This window comes from Carica papaya, chromosome 1 (assembly GCF_054855325.1).
Source record: "Carica papaya isolate Zhongbai chromosome 1, ASM5485532v1, whole genome shotgun sequence".
Classification (NCBI taxonomy): Eukaryota; Viridiplantae; Streptophyta; class Magnoliopsida; order Brassicales; family Caricaceae; genus Carica; species Carica papaya.
Window position 1 is genome coordinate 26,224,528 of NC_142309.1, and position 14,968 is coordinate 26,239,495.

General features: G+C 40.0%; 2 protein-coding genes across 2 annotated transcripts; both read left to right on the top strand.

Annotated features, from left to right (window-relative positions):
• The first annotated feature begins 1,554 nt into the window (after nt 1-1,554).
• LOC148270482 (uncharacterized) lies at nt 1,555-8,160 on the top strand. The gene is made up of 2 exons (XM_088223352.1): nt 1,555-2,415; nt 7,939-8,160. The coding sequence occupies exons 1-2, from the start codon at nt 1,719-1,721 to the stop codon at nt 7,995-7,997; spliced, it is 756 nt and encodes a 251-aa protein (XP_088079478.1). The 5' UTR covers nt 1,555-1,718; the 3' UTR covers nt 7,998-8,160.
• A 3,048-nt stretch (nt 8,161-11,208) lies between these two features.
• LOC110815279 (bidirectional sugar transporter SWEET1-like) lies at nt 11,209-14,714 on the top strand. Its single transcript, XM_022042984.2, has 7 exons — nt 11,209-11,465; nt 13,247-13,339; nt 13,438-13,474; nt 13,557-13,652; nt 13,754-14,033; nt 14,131-14,250; nt 14,335-14,714. Exons 2-7 carry the CDS (start codon nt 13,306-13,308, stop codon nt 14,506-14,508), a joined length of 741 nt encoding a protein of 246 aa, XP_021898676.1. The 5' UTR covers nt 11,209-11,465; nt 13,247-13,305; the 3' UTR covers nt 14,509-14,714.
• Nucleotides 14,715-14,968: the final 254 nt, after the last annotated feature.

Below are 14,968 nucleotides of genomic sequence, written 5' to 3' on the forward strand. Positions count from 1 at the left end.
TATGTTGTCTGTTTGGTATGAATTACGATTTGCTTGTTTAAATGTGAATTGATGATGCTGATTGGGGAAAAGGAAAAATGAAAGATTGTGTAAACTGATAATTGTATTATGGGGGTCAGCCTGACTAGATATCCTGGGAGATGGTGGACGGACCGGGTCCGTAGGGAACCCTACCGGGATTGTGGTCTCACATGCCGGACGGGGTATGGAGATCTTATGGTTTTTGGCGCCCATACCGGACGGGGTATGGGGACGGCCCGTTTCACCCTCATACCGGACGGGGTATTGAGGTTTATGGTTTTGGCGCCCATACCGGACGGGGTATGGGGACGGCCCGTTTCACCCTCATACCGGACGGGGTATTGAGGTTCATGGTTTTGGCGCCCATACCGGACGGGGTATGGGGACGGCCCTGGAAACTGATTATGAATGTTAAAGGTTAACGGGTAGCGGAACCCCTATGGACCCCCACGGATACTAGTAGGCTGGTAAATGAGAAAAAGATATGTTGTACAATGATTGAATTACAAGAGGCGTGATAAGTGTTATGTTTTACAGCTTAGATTATTCAATGATTATGATAATGTTATTGTTTTTCTCATATTGTTTTCATAAATTCCACCAAGGTAAGTGGATGGTCAAAGTTTTATTATTGATAAAAGGTTTTGTTGTTAATAAACGAGTTTATTGTAAATTATGCTCCATTGGTCTTTTTGTGGTTTTTTTTACCCACCTTTATCTCCGTGACGGTGAGATATCGTGATGTTCTTACTGGGCTAGTGTAGCTCACTCCTTAATTAACCATTTCAGATCAGGAAGACATGGTTCCCGAGCCCGTTCCGCAGGAGGACGACGAAGGGGATGCCTAGAGACTCTGTAGTCATACGCATAGTTTTATTTTCGAGTTTCTTTCTTAGTTAGTTTAATCTTTTATATTTTAAGTACGTTTTTGGTTTTTCGTGTAAGGGATGTTAAATGAAATTTTGATCTCGCTTCCGCATTCGATATATTTAAATACTCATTTCATTTTAATATTTTCCGGGGCCGTTACAGTTGGTATCAGAGCCGCATTTCCTCGGACCCATCCCTTACACTATAGTCCTTTAAAGAAATACTCACCGATTGGTCGTTACTCAACCATTCCTTGTAAATGCAGGTACACAGAAATGAGGAGAGGAAGGCCCCCACTAAACCGAGCGGCCCAAGATAATTCGCTTCGGGAGGATTTGGACAGATTATATGAGATGGTGGAAGCTCTCGTAGCTGCTCAGCGAAGGCAAGAGGAGAGAAGGGAGTTACCCGGACCTCCTCCGCTAGCGCAGGTTGAGCCCCCGTTACAGCAGGCTGATCCCGAGCCACCCCGGCAGGAGCCTGTTCCTCCACAGTACCACCCGGCACCACAGCCGCGGTACGACCCGGTACCACAGCCACGGTACCAACAGGTACCGCCACAGCACATTCCAGTGCCCCCACCCCATCAGCAGGCGCCACCACAGGGTCCCCCAGTTCACCCTCAGCCGGCCCCAGTTCCTTTACCTCGGGACCCCACTCCCTCCTTGATCGACCCTGGCTTCATAGAGAGGTACAGGAGACTGAACCCTTCTACTTTTTCGGGGGAATCCTCTTTTGAAGAGGCCCAATACTGGTTGGCGGAGACTGAGCGAGCCTTTGAGACCTTGGGAGTAATTCCTGAGCAGAGGGCTGCCATTGCCTCCTACATGCTGGTAGGGGAAGCAGTACGCTGGTGGGAGCTCAAGCGGGCCACCCTGCCTGTACCAGTTACTTGGGAGCAGTTCCTAGCGGCTTTCCATGCGGAGTATCTCCCTAAGCACATCCAACATTTAAAGGAAATTGAATTTGCTCAGTTGGTCCAGGGTAATATGACAGTGTCGGAGTATGCCCGCAAGTTCCTGGAGCTGGGCCGACATGCCCCGGAGACATTGTTGGATGAGGGCCGAAAGGCCAGGAAATTCCAGTGGGGTCTCCGCCCGGCGATCAGACAGCACTTGTTGGTGATGGAGCTCGAGACATATTCGGCAGTCCTGGCAAAGGCGCAGATCATAGAAAGGAGCTTCGACACCCGCCCTCAGCTAGCAGGAAGTTCCCGACCTTCAGCCCCGCTCCGCAGGCCAGCGCCTACCATGCCGGTCCAACCCAGCAAGAGACCCAGGCCTGCCGCTCAGGGCCCTCCTCAGGCTATGGGGGCAGCTCGTGGGAAGATCTGCCAGTACTGCGGCAGGGATCATGGGGACCGACCCTGCTACCGCCTCAACAACACCTGTCGCATATGCGGCAGTACCCAGCACTATGCGAGGGAGTGTCCTAGGAACCAGAATCAAGGGAGGCCTCCAATCCAGGGCAGAGTTTACAACCTTACCCAGAAGGATGCCGATGCAGACCCGGACGTGGTACATGGTATGTATACTATCTCTGGCCACATTGCTCATATTTTGTTTGATACTGGTGCATCACATTCTTTTATTTCACATGTTCTTGCTTCCAAAATTTGTGTACCACCTGATAGACTTGATTCATTATTGTTTGTATCTACCGCTGGGGGGGAGACATTACTAGGAGAGGTTGTCTACAGGGCATGTGCCGTGGAGATAGCAGATAGGAAATTGAGGGTAGACCTGATAGGGTTAGACACAGGGGATTTTGATGTAATCCTAGGAATGGATTGGCTGGCGGCGTATCACGCCACCATAGACTGCTTTAATAAAAAGATTGTATTTAATCCTCCCAACGAGGAACCATTCACAAGTTAATAAAATTATTCGGTACTGATTCTCCCTAATGACAAATTCTTTTCTTCTTAATTCCCAGTGCGTTGATATTGTATTTTCCCTAACTAGGTAAACCCAAGAAGGAAGTTTGTATCCAAGAGATTCCAGTAGTCCGAGACTTTCCAGACGTATTTCCGGATGAACTGCCCGGTCTACCAGGGGACAGAGAGGTCGAGTTCACCATAGACTTACAGCCAGGAACCCAACCCATCTCGGTAGCTCCTTACCGAATGAGCCGCATCGAGATGGAAGAGCTAAGGAAACAAATCACTGAGCTACAAAACAGTGGCTTCATTAGACACAGCATTTCCCCATGGGGTGCCGGGGTTACTTTTGCAAAGAAAGGAGATGGAACGTTGAGACTGTGTATTGATTATAGAAGGATAAACAAGGTAACAATTAAAAACAAGTACCCTCTCCCCCGGATTGATGACCTTTTCGATCAGTTGCAGGGTGCACAGGTCTTTTCTAAAATAGATCTACGATCAGGTTACCATCAGGTAAAAGTGAGAGCAGAAGACATCCCCAAGACGGCATTCCGAACCAGGTACGGACACTATGAGTTCCTGGTTATGCCGTTTGGGCTAACCAACGCCCCGGCCATCTTTATGGATCTAATGAACAGAATCTTCAGAGAGTTCTTGGATAAATTTGTCATCGTGTTCATCGATGATATCTTAGTCTACTCAAAAAGTAGAGAAGAACATGCTCATCATCTTGCCCAAGTCCTCCAGGTACTCAGGGAAAAGAAGTTGTATGCAAAGTTGAGCAAGTGTGGATTTTGGCTCGAGCAAACCGCCTTCCTAGGACATGTTATATCGAAGGAAGGGGTGTCGGTGAACCCCGAAAAGGTTGAAGCGGTACTTGGTTGGGAAAGGCTGACAACAGTTAAGGAAATTCGCAGTTTCCTAGGGATGGCGGGTTATTACCGCCGGTTTGTCGAAGGGTTCTCCAGTCTAGCGGCCCCTCTAACCCGACTCACAAAGAAGAATGCAAAGTTTGATTGGAATGAGAACTGCGAAAGGAGTTTTTCAGAGTTGAAGAAGCGACTGACTACTGCACCCGTGCTGGCTCTACCGAGTGGATCAGGAGGGTATACAGTTTATAGTGATGCCTCCTATCTGGGCCTGGGTTGTGTCCTGATGCAGCATGGAAAGGTTATAGCATATGGGTCTAGACAGCTAAAGAATCATGAGAAGAACTATCCTACCCATGATTTGGAGCTTGCCGCAATCATACACGCCTTGAAAATCTGGCGCCATTATTTGTATGGAGAGACCTTTCAGATCTACACCGATCATAAGAGCTTGAAGCACATCTTCACTCAGAAGGATCTCAACATGCGTCAGAGAAGGTGGATGGAACTCCTCAAGGACTATGATTGTGACATCCTATACCATCCAGGTAAGGGCAACGTAGTAGCCGATGCCCTCAGTAGGAAGAGTGCAGGCACCCTAGCCCATCTGATGGTTTCGGAATGCAGGTCCATTGGGGCTACGCAGCAGGTTCGACTGCAAGATCTGAAGAGGGCCACATGTTTGAGCCACCTAGCAGTCCAACCCGAGCTAATCCAAAGAATAAAGGAAGCCCAGTCAATCGACTCCGCCCTAGTAAACCGCAAGAAGGATGCAGAACAGGGAGTGAACTCAGAATTTCAGATCTCTGCCGACGGATTGATTCGTTTCAAGGACAGAATGTGTGTCCCAGACGACAATGAATTAAAAAGAGACATCATGACAGAGTCCCATAGTTCAAGGTTCGCCATGCATCCAGGAAGTACAAAAATGTACCAAACTATGCGACCCCGATTCTGGTGGAATGGGATGAAGAGAGATATAGCCGACTTTGTATCTAAGTGCTTGGTATGTCAGCAGGTCAAAGCAGAACATCAACGCCCAGGGGGGTTGCTTCAGCCTTTACCGATTCCAGAATGGAAGTGGGAACACATCACCATGGACTTCGTATCGGGACTACCCAAGGCACGATCGGGACACGATGCCATATGGGTAATTGTTGACCGACTCACTAAGTCTTCCCACTTCCTGGCCATCAGAATGACTGATTCGTTGGACAAGTTGGCAAGAATGTATGTCCGGGAAATAGTCAGACTGCATGGGGTCCCAGTAACAGTGGTATCCGACAGGGATCCCAGATTCACTTCTCGGTTTTGGAATAGTTTCCAGCAAGCTATGGGAACAAAGCTGTCCCTCAGTACTGCCTTCCACCCCCAAACCGATGGACAATCAGAGAGGACAATCCGTACGCTGGAGGATATGCTCCGAGCTTGTGTCCTTGACTCCGGAGGCCATTGGGACGACCATCTACCCCTGATAGAGTTTGCCTACAACAACAGTTACCAAGCAAGCATCGGCATGGCCCCATACGAGGCGCTTTACGGGCGTCCGTGCAGGTCACCGATTTGTTGGGAGGAAGTGGGCGATAGAAGATTGTTTGGCCCGGATTTAGTGGAAGAAACCACGTCCAAGATAGTTAAGATCAAGAAGAACATCCAGACAGCTCAGAGTAGGCAAAAGAGCTATGCTGATACCCGAAGGAGGGACCTGGCCTTTGAGAAAGGTGACCGGGTGTTTCTTAAAGTCACCCCCTTCAAGGGAATTAGTAGGTTCGGCAGAAGGGGAAAATTAAACCCCAGATACATTGGACCCTTTGAAATCTTAGACAAGATTGGTACCACCGCCTACAGACTTGCACTGCCCCCTGAGCTCTCCCGGGTTCACAATGTGTTTCATGTATCTATGCTGCGCAAGTACAATCCGGACCCTTCTCATGTCGTGGCTCATGAACCGCTCTCACTCCGAGAGGACTTGTCTTATGAAGAAGTACCGGTCAGTATCACGGACCGAGAAAGCAGAATACTCCGTAACCGGGAAATATCATTTGTAAAAGTCTTGTGGCAGAACCACACGCCTAGGGAGGCGACTTGGGAGCTGGAATCAGAATTTAGGGCCCAATATCCTCATCTGTTTGATCAAGAGTAATGAGGCAAATTTGGGGACCAAATTTCTTTATGGGGGGGAGAGTTGTAGCACCCGGAAAGGAGAAGAAAAAAAAAAAAAAAAAAAAAAAAAAAAAGGGGCGGCCACGTCAGCAGCCACGTCAGCAGGCCCGGTCAGCAGTCCCGGCCAACCAGGGCCTGCCACGTGGCAAGACCGCGTCACTCCAAAAGGAGCCACGCTGGCGATCCGCGTGGGTGCGATCCGACGGCCCAGATCAATCACGCGATCGGACGGCCCAGATTCAATCGCACGGACGACCCAGATTCAATCAAAAACGAACGGCCCAGATTAAAACAAAATGAACGGCTGTGATCAAAAGGCAAGGGGTTATAAATAGAACCTCCACACCAGACCACAAACCCTAGCCGCCAGCCGCTCGCCGGAGAAGACGAACCAGAGGCCGACCGCCGCCACCCGCCGCCACTCGCCGCCGCACCGGGGAAATTTCCGACCGCCGATCGAGGTAAATTTCATACCCCCGACTCGTTTTTCCCCACTGATTCCTCCTATGGCCAAATCGAAGCCGAAATCCCGGCCAAACGGCCGGAATACGCGGCCGAAGCCCAGCGGCACCGCCGCGCCCCCTCTCGGTTTTTGCCTCCGACGAGGCCCTTCCCGGCCTCCGTTCGATGCAATTTTTATATCACCGTGATCACCATTCTTTTCTCTACAGGTTGACCGAAGCCAAATCACCAAAACACAAACTTCGCCGGAGAGTCGCCGTACCCGAGAGCGCCGCCGCCGGTAAGCTCCGTTTTTCCGTGATTTTTTGGCCCCCCGAGGGCCCTAGGGTTGTTTTCTGACAAGGACCAATGCGAGTGTGGCCGAATTCGGCCAAAAACGGCCGAAAACAGTCAACCCGAGGCGACTCGCCGCCGCCAGAGCACGGCGGAGCCGCCGTGCCGGAGTTGCGATTTGGGCCGAAAGAGGCCCTGGGCCTAATTTGGATTTTTTTGGAACCCGTGCAGGTACTGTGAGCGTGTTTCAGTTCCCCGGGAAAAATTCAGGGGAAAATTAGGGACAGCCTGCAGGCGCACTGTGAATCGTATTCGGATCCCGAAAACAAGTAAGGACCCCTCACCCTATTTCCTATCACGGTATTAAAGTTCAAAATGATAAAACAGTATTTCTTGAATTAACGCATGTGTGAAATTGCTTAAGGTTGCTAATGGAGCCCGAGTCTAGTGTGATTGATGATTTACTGTTATTTGGCCTGTTTACAGCTTTAAATGCAAAATGAGGTTTGATGTGTTCATTTTACAGATTTGTGCGCATGCACTACGTTTTTATTAATTATGGGTTGAATGACTGAAAAACTGATACTGTATGTTGTCTGTTTGGTATGAATTACGATTTGCTTGTTTAAATGTGAATTGATGATGCTGATTGGGGAAAAGGAAAAATGAAAGATTGTGTAAACTGATAATTGTATTATGGGGGTCAGCCTGACTAGATATCCTGGGAGATGGTGGACGGACCGGGTCCGTAGGGAACCCTACCGGGATTGTGGTCTCACATGCCGGACGGGGTATGGAGATCTTATGGTTTTTAGCGCCCATACCGGACGGGGTATGGGGACGGCCCGTTTCACCCTCATACCGGACGGGGTATTGAGGTTTATGGTTTTGGCGCCCATACCGGACGGGGTATGGGGACGGCCCGTTTCACCCTCATACCGGACGGGGTATTGAGGTTCATGGTTTTGGCGCCCATACCGGACGGGGTATGGGGACGGCCCTGGAAACTGATTATGAATGTTAAAGGTTAACGGGTAGCGGAACCCCTATGGACCCCCACGGATACTAGTAGGCTGGTAAATGAGAAAAAGATATGTTGTACAATGATTGAATTACAAGAGGCGTGATAAGTGTTATGTTTTACAGCTTAGATTATTCAATGATTATGATAATGTTATTGTTTTTCTCATATTGTTTTCATAAATTCCACCAAGGTAAGTGGATGGTCAAAGTTTTATTATTGATAAAAGGTTTTGTTGTTAATAAACGAGTTTATTGTAAATTATGCTCCATTGGTCTTTTTGTGGTTTTTTTTACCCACCTTTATCTCCGTGACGGTGAGATATCGTGATGTTCTTACTGGGCTAGTGTAGCTCACTCCTTAATTAACCATTTCAGATCAGGAAGACATGGTTCCCGAGCCCGTTCCGCAGGAGGACGACGAAGGGGATGCCTAGAGACTCTGTAGTCATACGCATAGTTTTATTTTCGAGTTTCTTTCTTAGTTAGTTTAATCTTTTATATTTTAAGTACGTTTTTGGTTTTTCGTGTAAGGGATGTTAAATGAAATTTTGATCTCGCTTCCGCATTCGATATATTTAAATACTCATTTCATTTTAATATTTTCCGGGGCCGTTACAAATGGAGCTGGAATCGGTTATTTATTACTCTTTATCATATTTTAACTGATTGATTGATTTTACAGTTTTGAATGGATGATAATACACTGAAATTGGTATGATGATTCGATTGTGTTTTCTTAATGCATGTATTGCTTATTTTGTATGATTTACAGTTAAATTGGAAAACTGAAAAATTAAATATAAACAGGAAATTGTTTGATTAACTGAATAGATAAATAGTAGTCTTACTGGATATCTTGAGAGATGGTGGATGGACCGGGTGCATAGGGAACCCTACCGTGAACGTTGTCTCATTTTTGGCATTCATACTGGACGGGGTATGAGGACGGCCCGATTCACTTTCATACCGGACGGGGTATCGAGGATTAATATTTTTTGTGCTCATACCGGACGGGGTATGGGGACGACCCGTTTCACCATCATACCGGATGAGGTATTGATGGATGGTACTTTTGGCGCTCATATCGAACGGGACATGAGGACGATCGGGTAGTTGACAATATTGAATAATGATTCACGCGTAGTAGAGATATCCCTATGGATCCCAATGGATACCAGTAGGCAGATAAAAGTGAAAGTTGTTATTCTCGCAAATTGAATATAATATTGTGATATTGGTTATGTTATTGCCTCTATGAGTCAGTTTTGAAAATCTCGTTACGGTAAGTATGCGGTAAATAATTTTAGTTATGAAAAATGAATTTACTTAAATTAAAAATTCCATTAGTTATTTTTATAATTTTTACCAACCTTCACTTCTGTATCAGTGAGTAGTGTGACATTTTTACTACCCTAGTGTAGCTCACTCTTTCATTGACCATCTTACATCAAGAGAACCAAGATTCAGATCTCGATCCACAAGAGGGTTGCGAATAGGATGCTTAGTTGTTTATATTCTATTTATTTCTTTAATTTTTCATTTGTTTTTTTATGAGGGTTATTCTCGTAATTCTATTGGGTATTCTGAATTATTGTGTAAGGAATGTAAACCCTAACTTATTATTTTGCTTCCGCATTCAATGTATAATTTATTTTCTTTTAAGTTCTGGGTCGTTACAAAAATAGTAAGAGAATTCTTTAATTCATTATAATTATTTTAATTTAAAAATTTTATTTATTTAAAAAATATAATAAATTTATTAAAATTTAATTTAATTTAATTACTATAATTATATTAATATATTAATAAATTAAATATTATAGTTCAACTATAGCGATAAACACTCCGATATGATAATTAATCACTCATCTCAACATTCATCAACCACCGTCCAAACATTTAAGTCATATGCCTACACTGTATTTAATTTCTTATATATAAGTAAGGAGTACATTTTGAATTTGTAATATCTTTTTCACTCACATTTATTTTCCAAAGCAAGACATTTAATTGATTTTGTAGATATATAATTTACATATATATATATATATATATGTATATGCAACCATATCTATCGAACCATATTTATGCCCTAAGAAGTACGAAAGAAGCAAGAATAGGTAAAGTATTGGAATAATTGAAGCGACATGACCCTGTTTTGTGTCTTCTTGGATTGATAGCAGAAGATAATTAAACTAACAACCACCAATAATTTATGTTATTTTTTTATTTTTTTTCGAATTATAATTTTAAAATGTCATGCCCTACTCTTAAAAATAATTTTTAAATGTAGAAATATAATTTAAATAAATAATTATATAATTTCAATTATTATCTAACTGAGAAGAAACCAACAATGACAAAATATTTATAATAAATTCAATAATTATCTTATAAAAATATAATTAATTTACAAAAAAAAAATATTACACTAATTTTAATGATTATAGTTGTAATTAAAGATTGTACTTATTAATTTTCGACACAAAAGATTTTATATAGCCAGTAAACTCTAAATGGATATTAAAAATTAACAGTAATTTCAAAAATTATAGTTTAATCAATTGAATTGGTGGTTAATAAATATCACGGGAACTCTAAATTGTACAAACTCACTCTCTAACTACATATGGCATAATTAATTAATTTCCTTAATCTTTCTAAAACAAGATAATCCTTATATTTACCAAAATTTAACTATATATTAAAAACCAACAATAATTTTAATAATCATAATTTAATAAAAATATCATAGATAACATAATTTTATTATTGTTAATTCATTAAATTAATTAAAGTCAAATATTTATGTTAAATATAAAGAATCAAATTGTAAGTAAAAAAATATATTAAGAAATAAATTGTAACAAATGAGATAAATGAGTAATTAATTTGATAATTTTTTTTTTTAAAAATTTAAAAAGTGAATTGTGATTGTGGGTGTGGATAAATTGCATAGAAGAACCCACTGTTTTTACCAAACTACATTAAGATTTATTGGCACGTGCTTGTGTGTGTGTGTATATATATATAATATGGTCTTTGTACAAAAAAAAAAAAAAACATTGTGGGTTTTCTAGACATATATAAAATGCTTTAGCACATGTTCGTTGTTTATCAAGTCAAAATCGTTTCTAGAATTACAATAACCAATTAAACTTTTTCAACTTATCATACATTTTTATTCTTTGAATTAAATAGTGTGAAATTTTAATTTTAATTCACCGTGTTTAAATAGCTAAAAACTCTCTGTTTTTTTTTTTTTTTTTTTAAGAAAAAGAAAAATGGTAGATCATAAATTAGATATTATTAAATAAATATTTTTTTAATATATGATAATTACGTGAAGTTGGATATTAATTAGTATGATTTTAGTTATTTAAGTGGCATTACCTGTACATATTTGTTATAAGTATTTATTTATTTTTTTAAAATTAATAATTTGTGTATCCTAATATGTTTCTTTATATAATAAAACAGATGGTGATAAAAAAGTAGTGTACGCACACTTAACGTATGAGGTATATATTGAGTACAAAATAAAATATTGGATAAAAACAAATGAAGTATTTAAAGCATATTTAAAATAAATAAAAAATCAAATATTTACCTAGGCAAATTTTTTTTTTTTTTTCTTTATCTACTTTCTGCAAAATGAGAATGTCCTCCCTCTCTCTCTCTCTCTTTCTCTCTGCATATAAATGTATGTAAAGTTGAATGAATGAGGGAGGAGTCGCATCTCATTGATTCCCGACTCTACTTTCTCCTCCGCCCTCCCATCTTCTTCTCTCTAAATCGGTCGTCAGCAGCAAAGTGTATTGCGGTGACTTGAAAGTGTCGTTGGTGCGGTGGAGTGTCGCAAACAGAGAGTAGACGCTGCGGCGGCGGTCGGCTCTTATCCGGTTGGTGAAATTTGAATTTTCGCATTTAATTTTTCTGTTAGCAACTACAGAAGGAAGAGAATTTCAAATTGTTTTCTAGAGAAATTAAACCAGTGAGTGAGTGTTGGGACGGTTGCTATGCGTTTCTCGGTTTTCTCATCATTTAATTTTGAACTTTTTATTTACTAAAAAAAAAAAAAAAATGGTATGTAATTGCTTTTAAGTACAAAATAAATTGCAGCTTTCTTTTTTAAAACAAAATACGAAATTAAAATTTCTCGTGACCTTTTTCTTAAAAACCAATTACACACAAAATAACACAACATAATCCTAAACCACAGTTGTACTACCCATTTTTTGCAAATTGCAACCCCAGTTTTTTTTTTAATTTAATCATATTTATATAATTTTTAAAGTCGGTAAATTATGATTGCATATGTTTAATTTTATTTTATTTAGGGGTGAAGTCGTGTATTCCTTTTTTTTTTTTTTTATAATTTTATTTTATTCGTCGTTCTTTTCGATGAAATTAAACTAAAATTGTTTTTAAACTTTTTATATTAATTTTAAATTATTATTGAATTACACATAATAATTTTTTTTTTTGAATTAATTAAAAAATCTCAACAGATAATTTAAAGGGGGTGTTAGCAGAAGAATTGACCTTAGCACATGATTAATGCTCGACTGTGTGACATGTGCCGTGGGCACGTGGAAATTTTATTCAGACAATAAAACAAATTAAGAAAGAAGAGCGAAAAAAACGGAAGGTCACGTGATAGGCACGCAATGACTAAAAAACAAAAGTTGATCAACTTTATTGAGAAAATTAAAAAAAAAAAAAAAAAGGACGACAGTTAATAATAATGTTTTTAGAAATTAAAATTTTTAATAACATTTCCTTGTGTAATATGTACGTATACATTAAATGTGATATTTTATTGTTATTTAAAAATTAAATTGGTAAAATAAATTATTTATGAGACAACACAATAAACATCGCGTCGCAACCAATGTTGCATGATTTTACTGATAACATATATATTTTATTGTATTATTAATTAAACTAATAAATATTTATTTATAATTAAACTAATAAAGTATGACTAAGAAATAAAATACTAAAATAAAAATAAAAAAAGTTTTTGATTTTGTGCGTAGGATATAACATTCAGACAGAATATAGAAAAACAAAAGTTGCTGGAGAATGCCACGTAGCTTCAATAGTTATCGATTTGAAATGAGAATGATACGTGGCACGTGACACTGGTTCTGGAGACACGTGTCGATTTTCGTAAATTTGTAATTATCTTTTCACTTTTCATTTCGTTGGTCGTTGAAATTTTAATTAAATAAAATTATATGAATTTCTTACCGACAAAACGGAAACGTAAACAAACAATGGAAGCGCCCATGCTTTGGCTTTTTCTTTTCTTCTTTTTTTATTTTTTTTTTTTATTTTTTTATTTTTTAAATAATTTTTCAAGACATTAAAATGTTCTATTTTTCAACTATTATTTATAAAACTTTTATAAAAGAATTCGGAGGAAGCAATTAATTATTACTCTATGCGACGTCACTTTCGTACGAGTACCACCATTCCTGTTGGCACCAGAGAGAAGTAGACAATTCTTTCTTTGTGAGGATAAGAACAAAATCTGAATTTAAGTTTTTTTTTTTTTTTACCGCGGATGGATTGGCAGTTATCACCACTCTCTTTTTCTTTACGTATATATGTATAAATGTCTATATATACTGTACCATTATATATGATATACATAAACCGCCTCTTGCCTATGCAGAGTTGTGTTTTAAAGTGGTATTTTCCTAAAGAAGAAGAAGAAGAAGAAGAAGAAAGATAATGGACATTGCACATTTCTTGTTTGGTATTTTTGGTGAGTTAATGGAGGATTCATTCATTCATTCATCTCTTCACTTGTTCTATCTCTTTCTTCTACTTTCTAACTTTTCTTTCTCCCTCTGTTTGTTGCAGGAAATGCAACTGCTTTGTTCCTCTTCTTGGCTCCAACGTACGCATGCTGCATTTCATTTTTATTTATTTACTAAAAATTGGTACTTAATTAATCAATCCCCTTAAATTTTTTATAATAGGATCACATTCAAGAGGATCATAAAGAGTAGGTCGACAGAGCAGTTTTCTGGCATTCCTTACGTAATGACTTTGCTCAACTGCCTCCTTTCTGCTTGGTAACTTCTCTTGATTCATAATTATATATGCATATGTTTCATTCAAGTCTTTTTCCCATGGTGGGTGTACGTGTATTGTAAATTAGAGTAATCTTGAACAGGTATGGTCTTCCATTTGTGTCGAAAAACAACCTTTTAGTATCAACGATAAATGGGACAGGAGCAGTGATAGAAGGGATTTATGTCTTGTTGTTTCTGATATTTGCTCCGAAGAAGGAGAAGGCTAAGATATTTGGGCTTCTGGTGCTCGTGCTTTCTGTCTTCTCCACTGTGGCTTTGGTGTCTCTGCTTGCCCTTCATGGCACCACCAGAAAGCTCTTTTGTGGCCTTGCTGCCACCATTTTCTCCATTATCATGTACGCGTCTCCTCTGTCAATTATGGTAAGCCCCCCCCCCCTTTTTTTTTTTTTTGAAAAGAATTTAAGGAAATGTAAGATTAGGTAGAGTTGATTTGATGGTTGGTTATTATGTGGTGCAGAGGTTGGTGATTAGAACAAAGAGCGTGGAGTTCATGCCTTTCTTCTTATCACTGTTTGTGTTCTTGTGTGGTACTTCCTGGTTTGTGTACGGTCTTCTTGGTCGTGACCCTTTTGTTGCTGTAAGTAGTAGTAGTTTTGGTAATTCGTGAATGGGTAATAGTGGGTTTCATTTGTTTTTACTAATCTAAAACTGGGTCAAACAGATTCCAAATGGGTTTGGGTGTGCACTGGGGACAGCGCAGCTCATATTGTATTTCATATACCACAAGAATCAATCTGCGGCAGAGAAAGCAAGTGATGAGAAATGTGTGGAGATGGGTGCTGGCAATGGCAATAGCAATGAAAGCAACCCTGCCGGGAGAATCTCGGCTGTTTAGGTCTTCTACTTTTTCTTCTTTTTGGTGGGTAAGATTTTGCCCATTCGAGTTTCTGAAAGATGGGTTTCTTGTATTGCAGAAAAAAGGGGGGTTTTCATATCTAGAATTCCTTTTATGTAATCTTCACCTTTTAAACATATACATATATGTGTGCGTACGTGTGCATGCTAATTTGTTCTTCCTGATTGGAAACTGTTATACTTTCATATTATCGCCCCATGACAGACCCACGTGCTTCAAAATGTGGATCAGATGACCTCATTATATAAAACTCTGATAATATATGCCTACCAGATTTATTGTTAACCCGTTAAAACTTTTTGATGGGTGTGTTTCTGATTATCAACTCAACTACCCAAAACATTAGAGAGTAACAATTTTAGCTCACCCTATCCGCAATTTGTTTCATCAACTAGATAAGTTTACTACATTCGGCATCTCATCAGCAAATCTTTTTTAG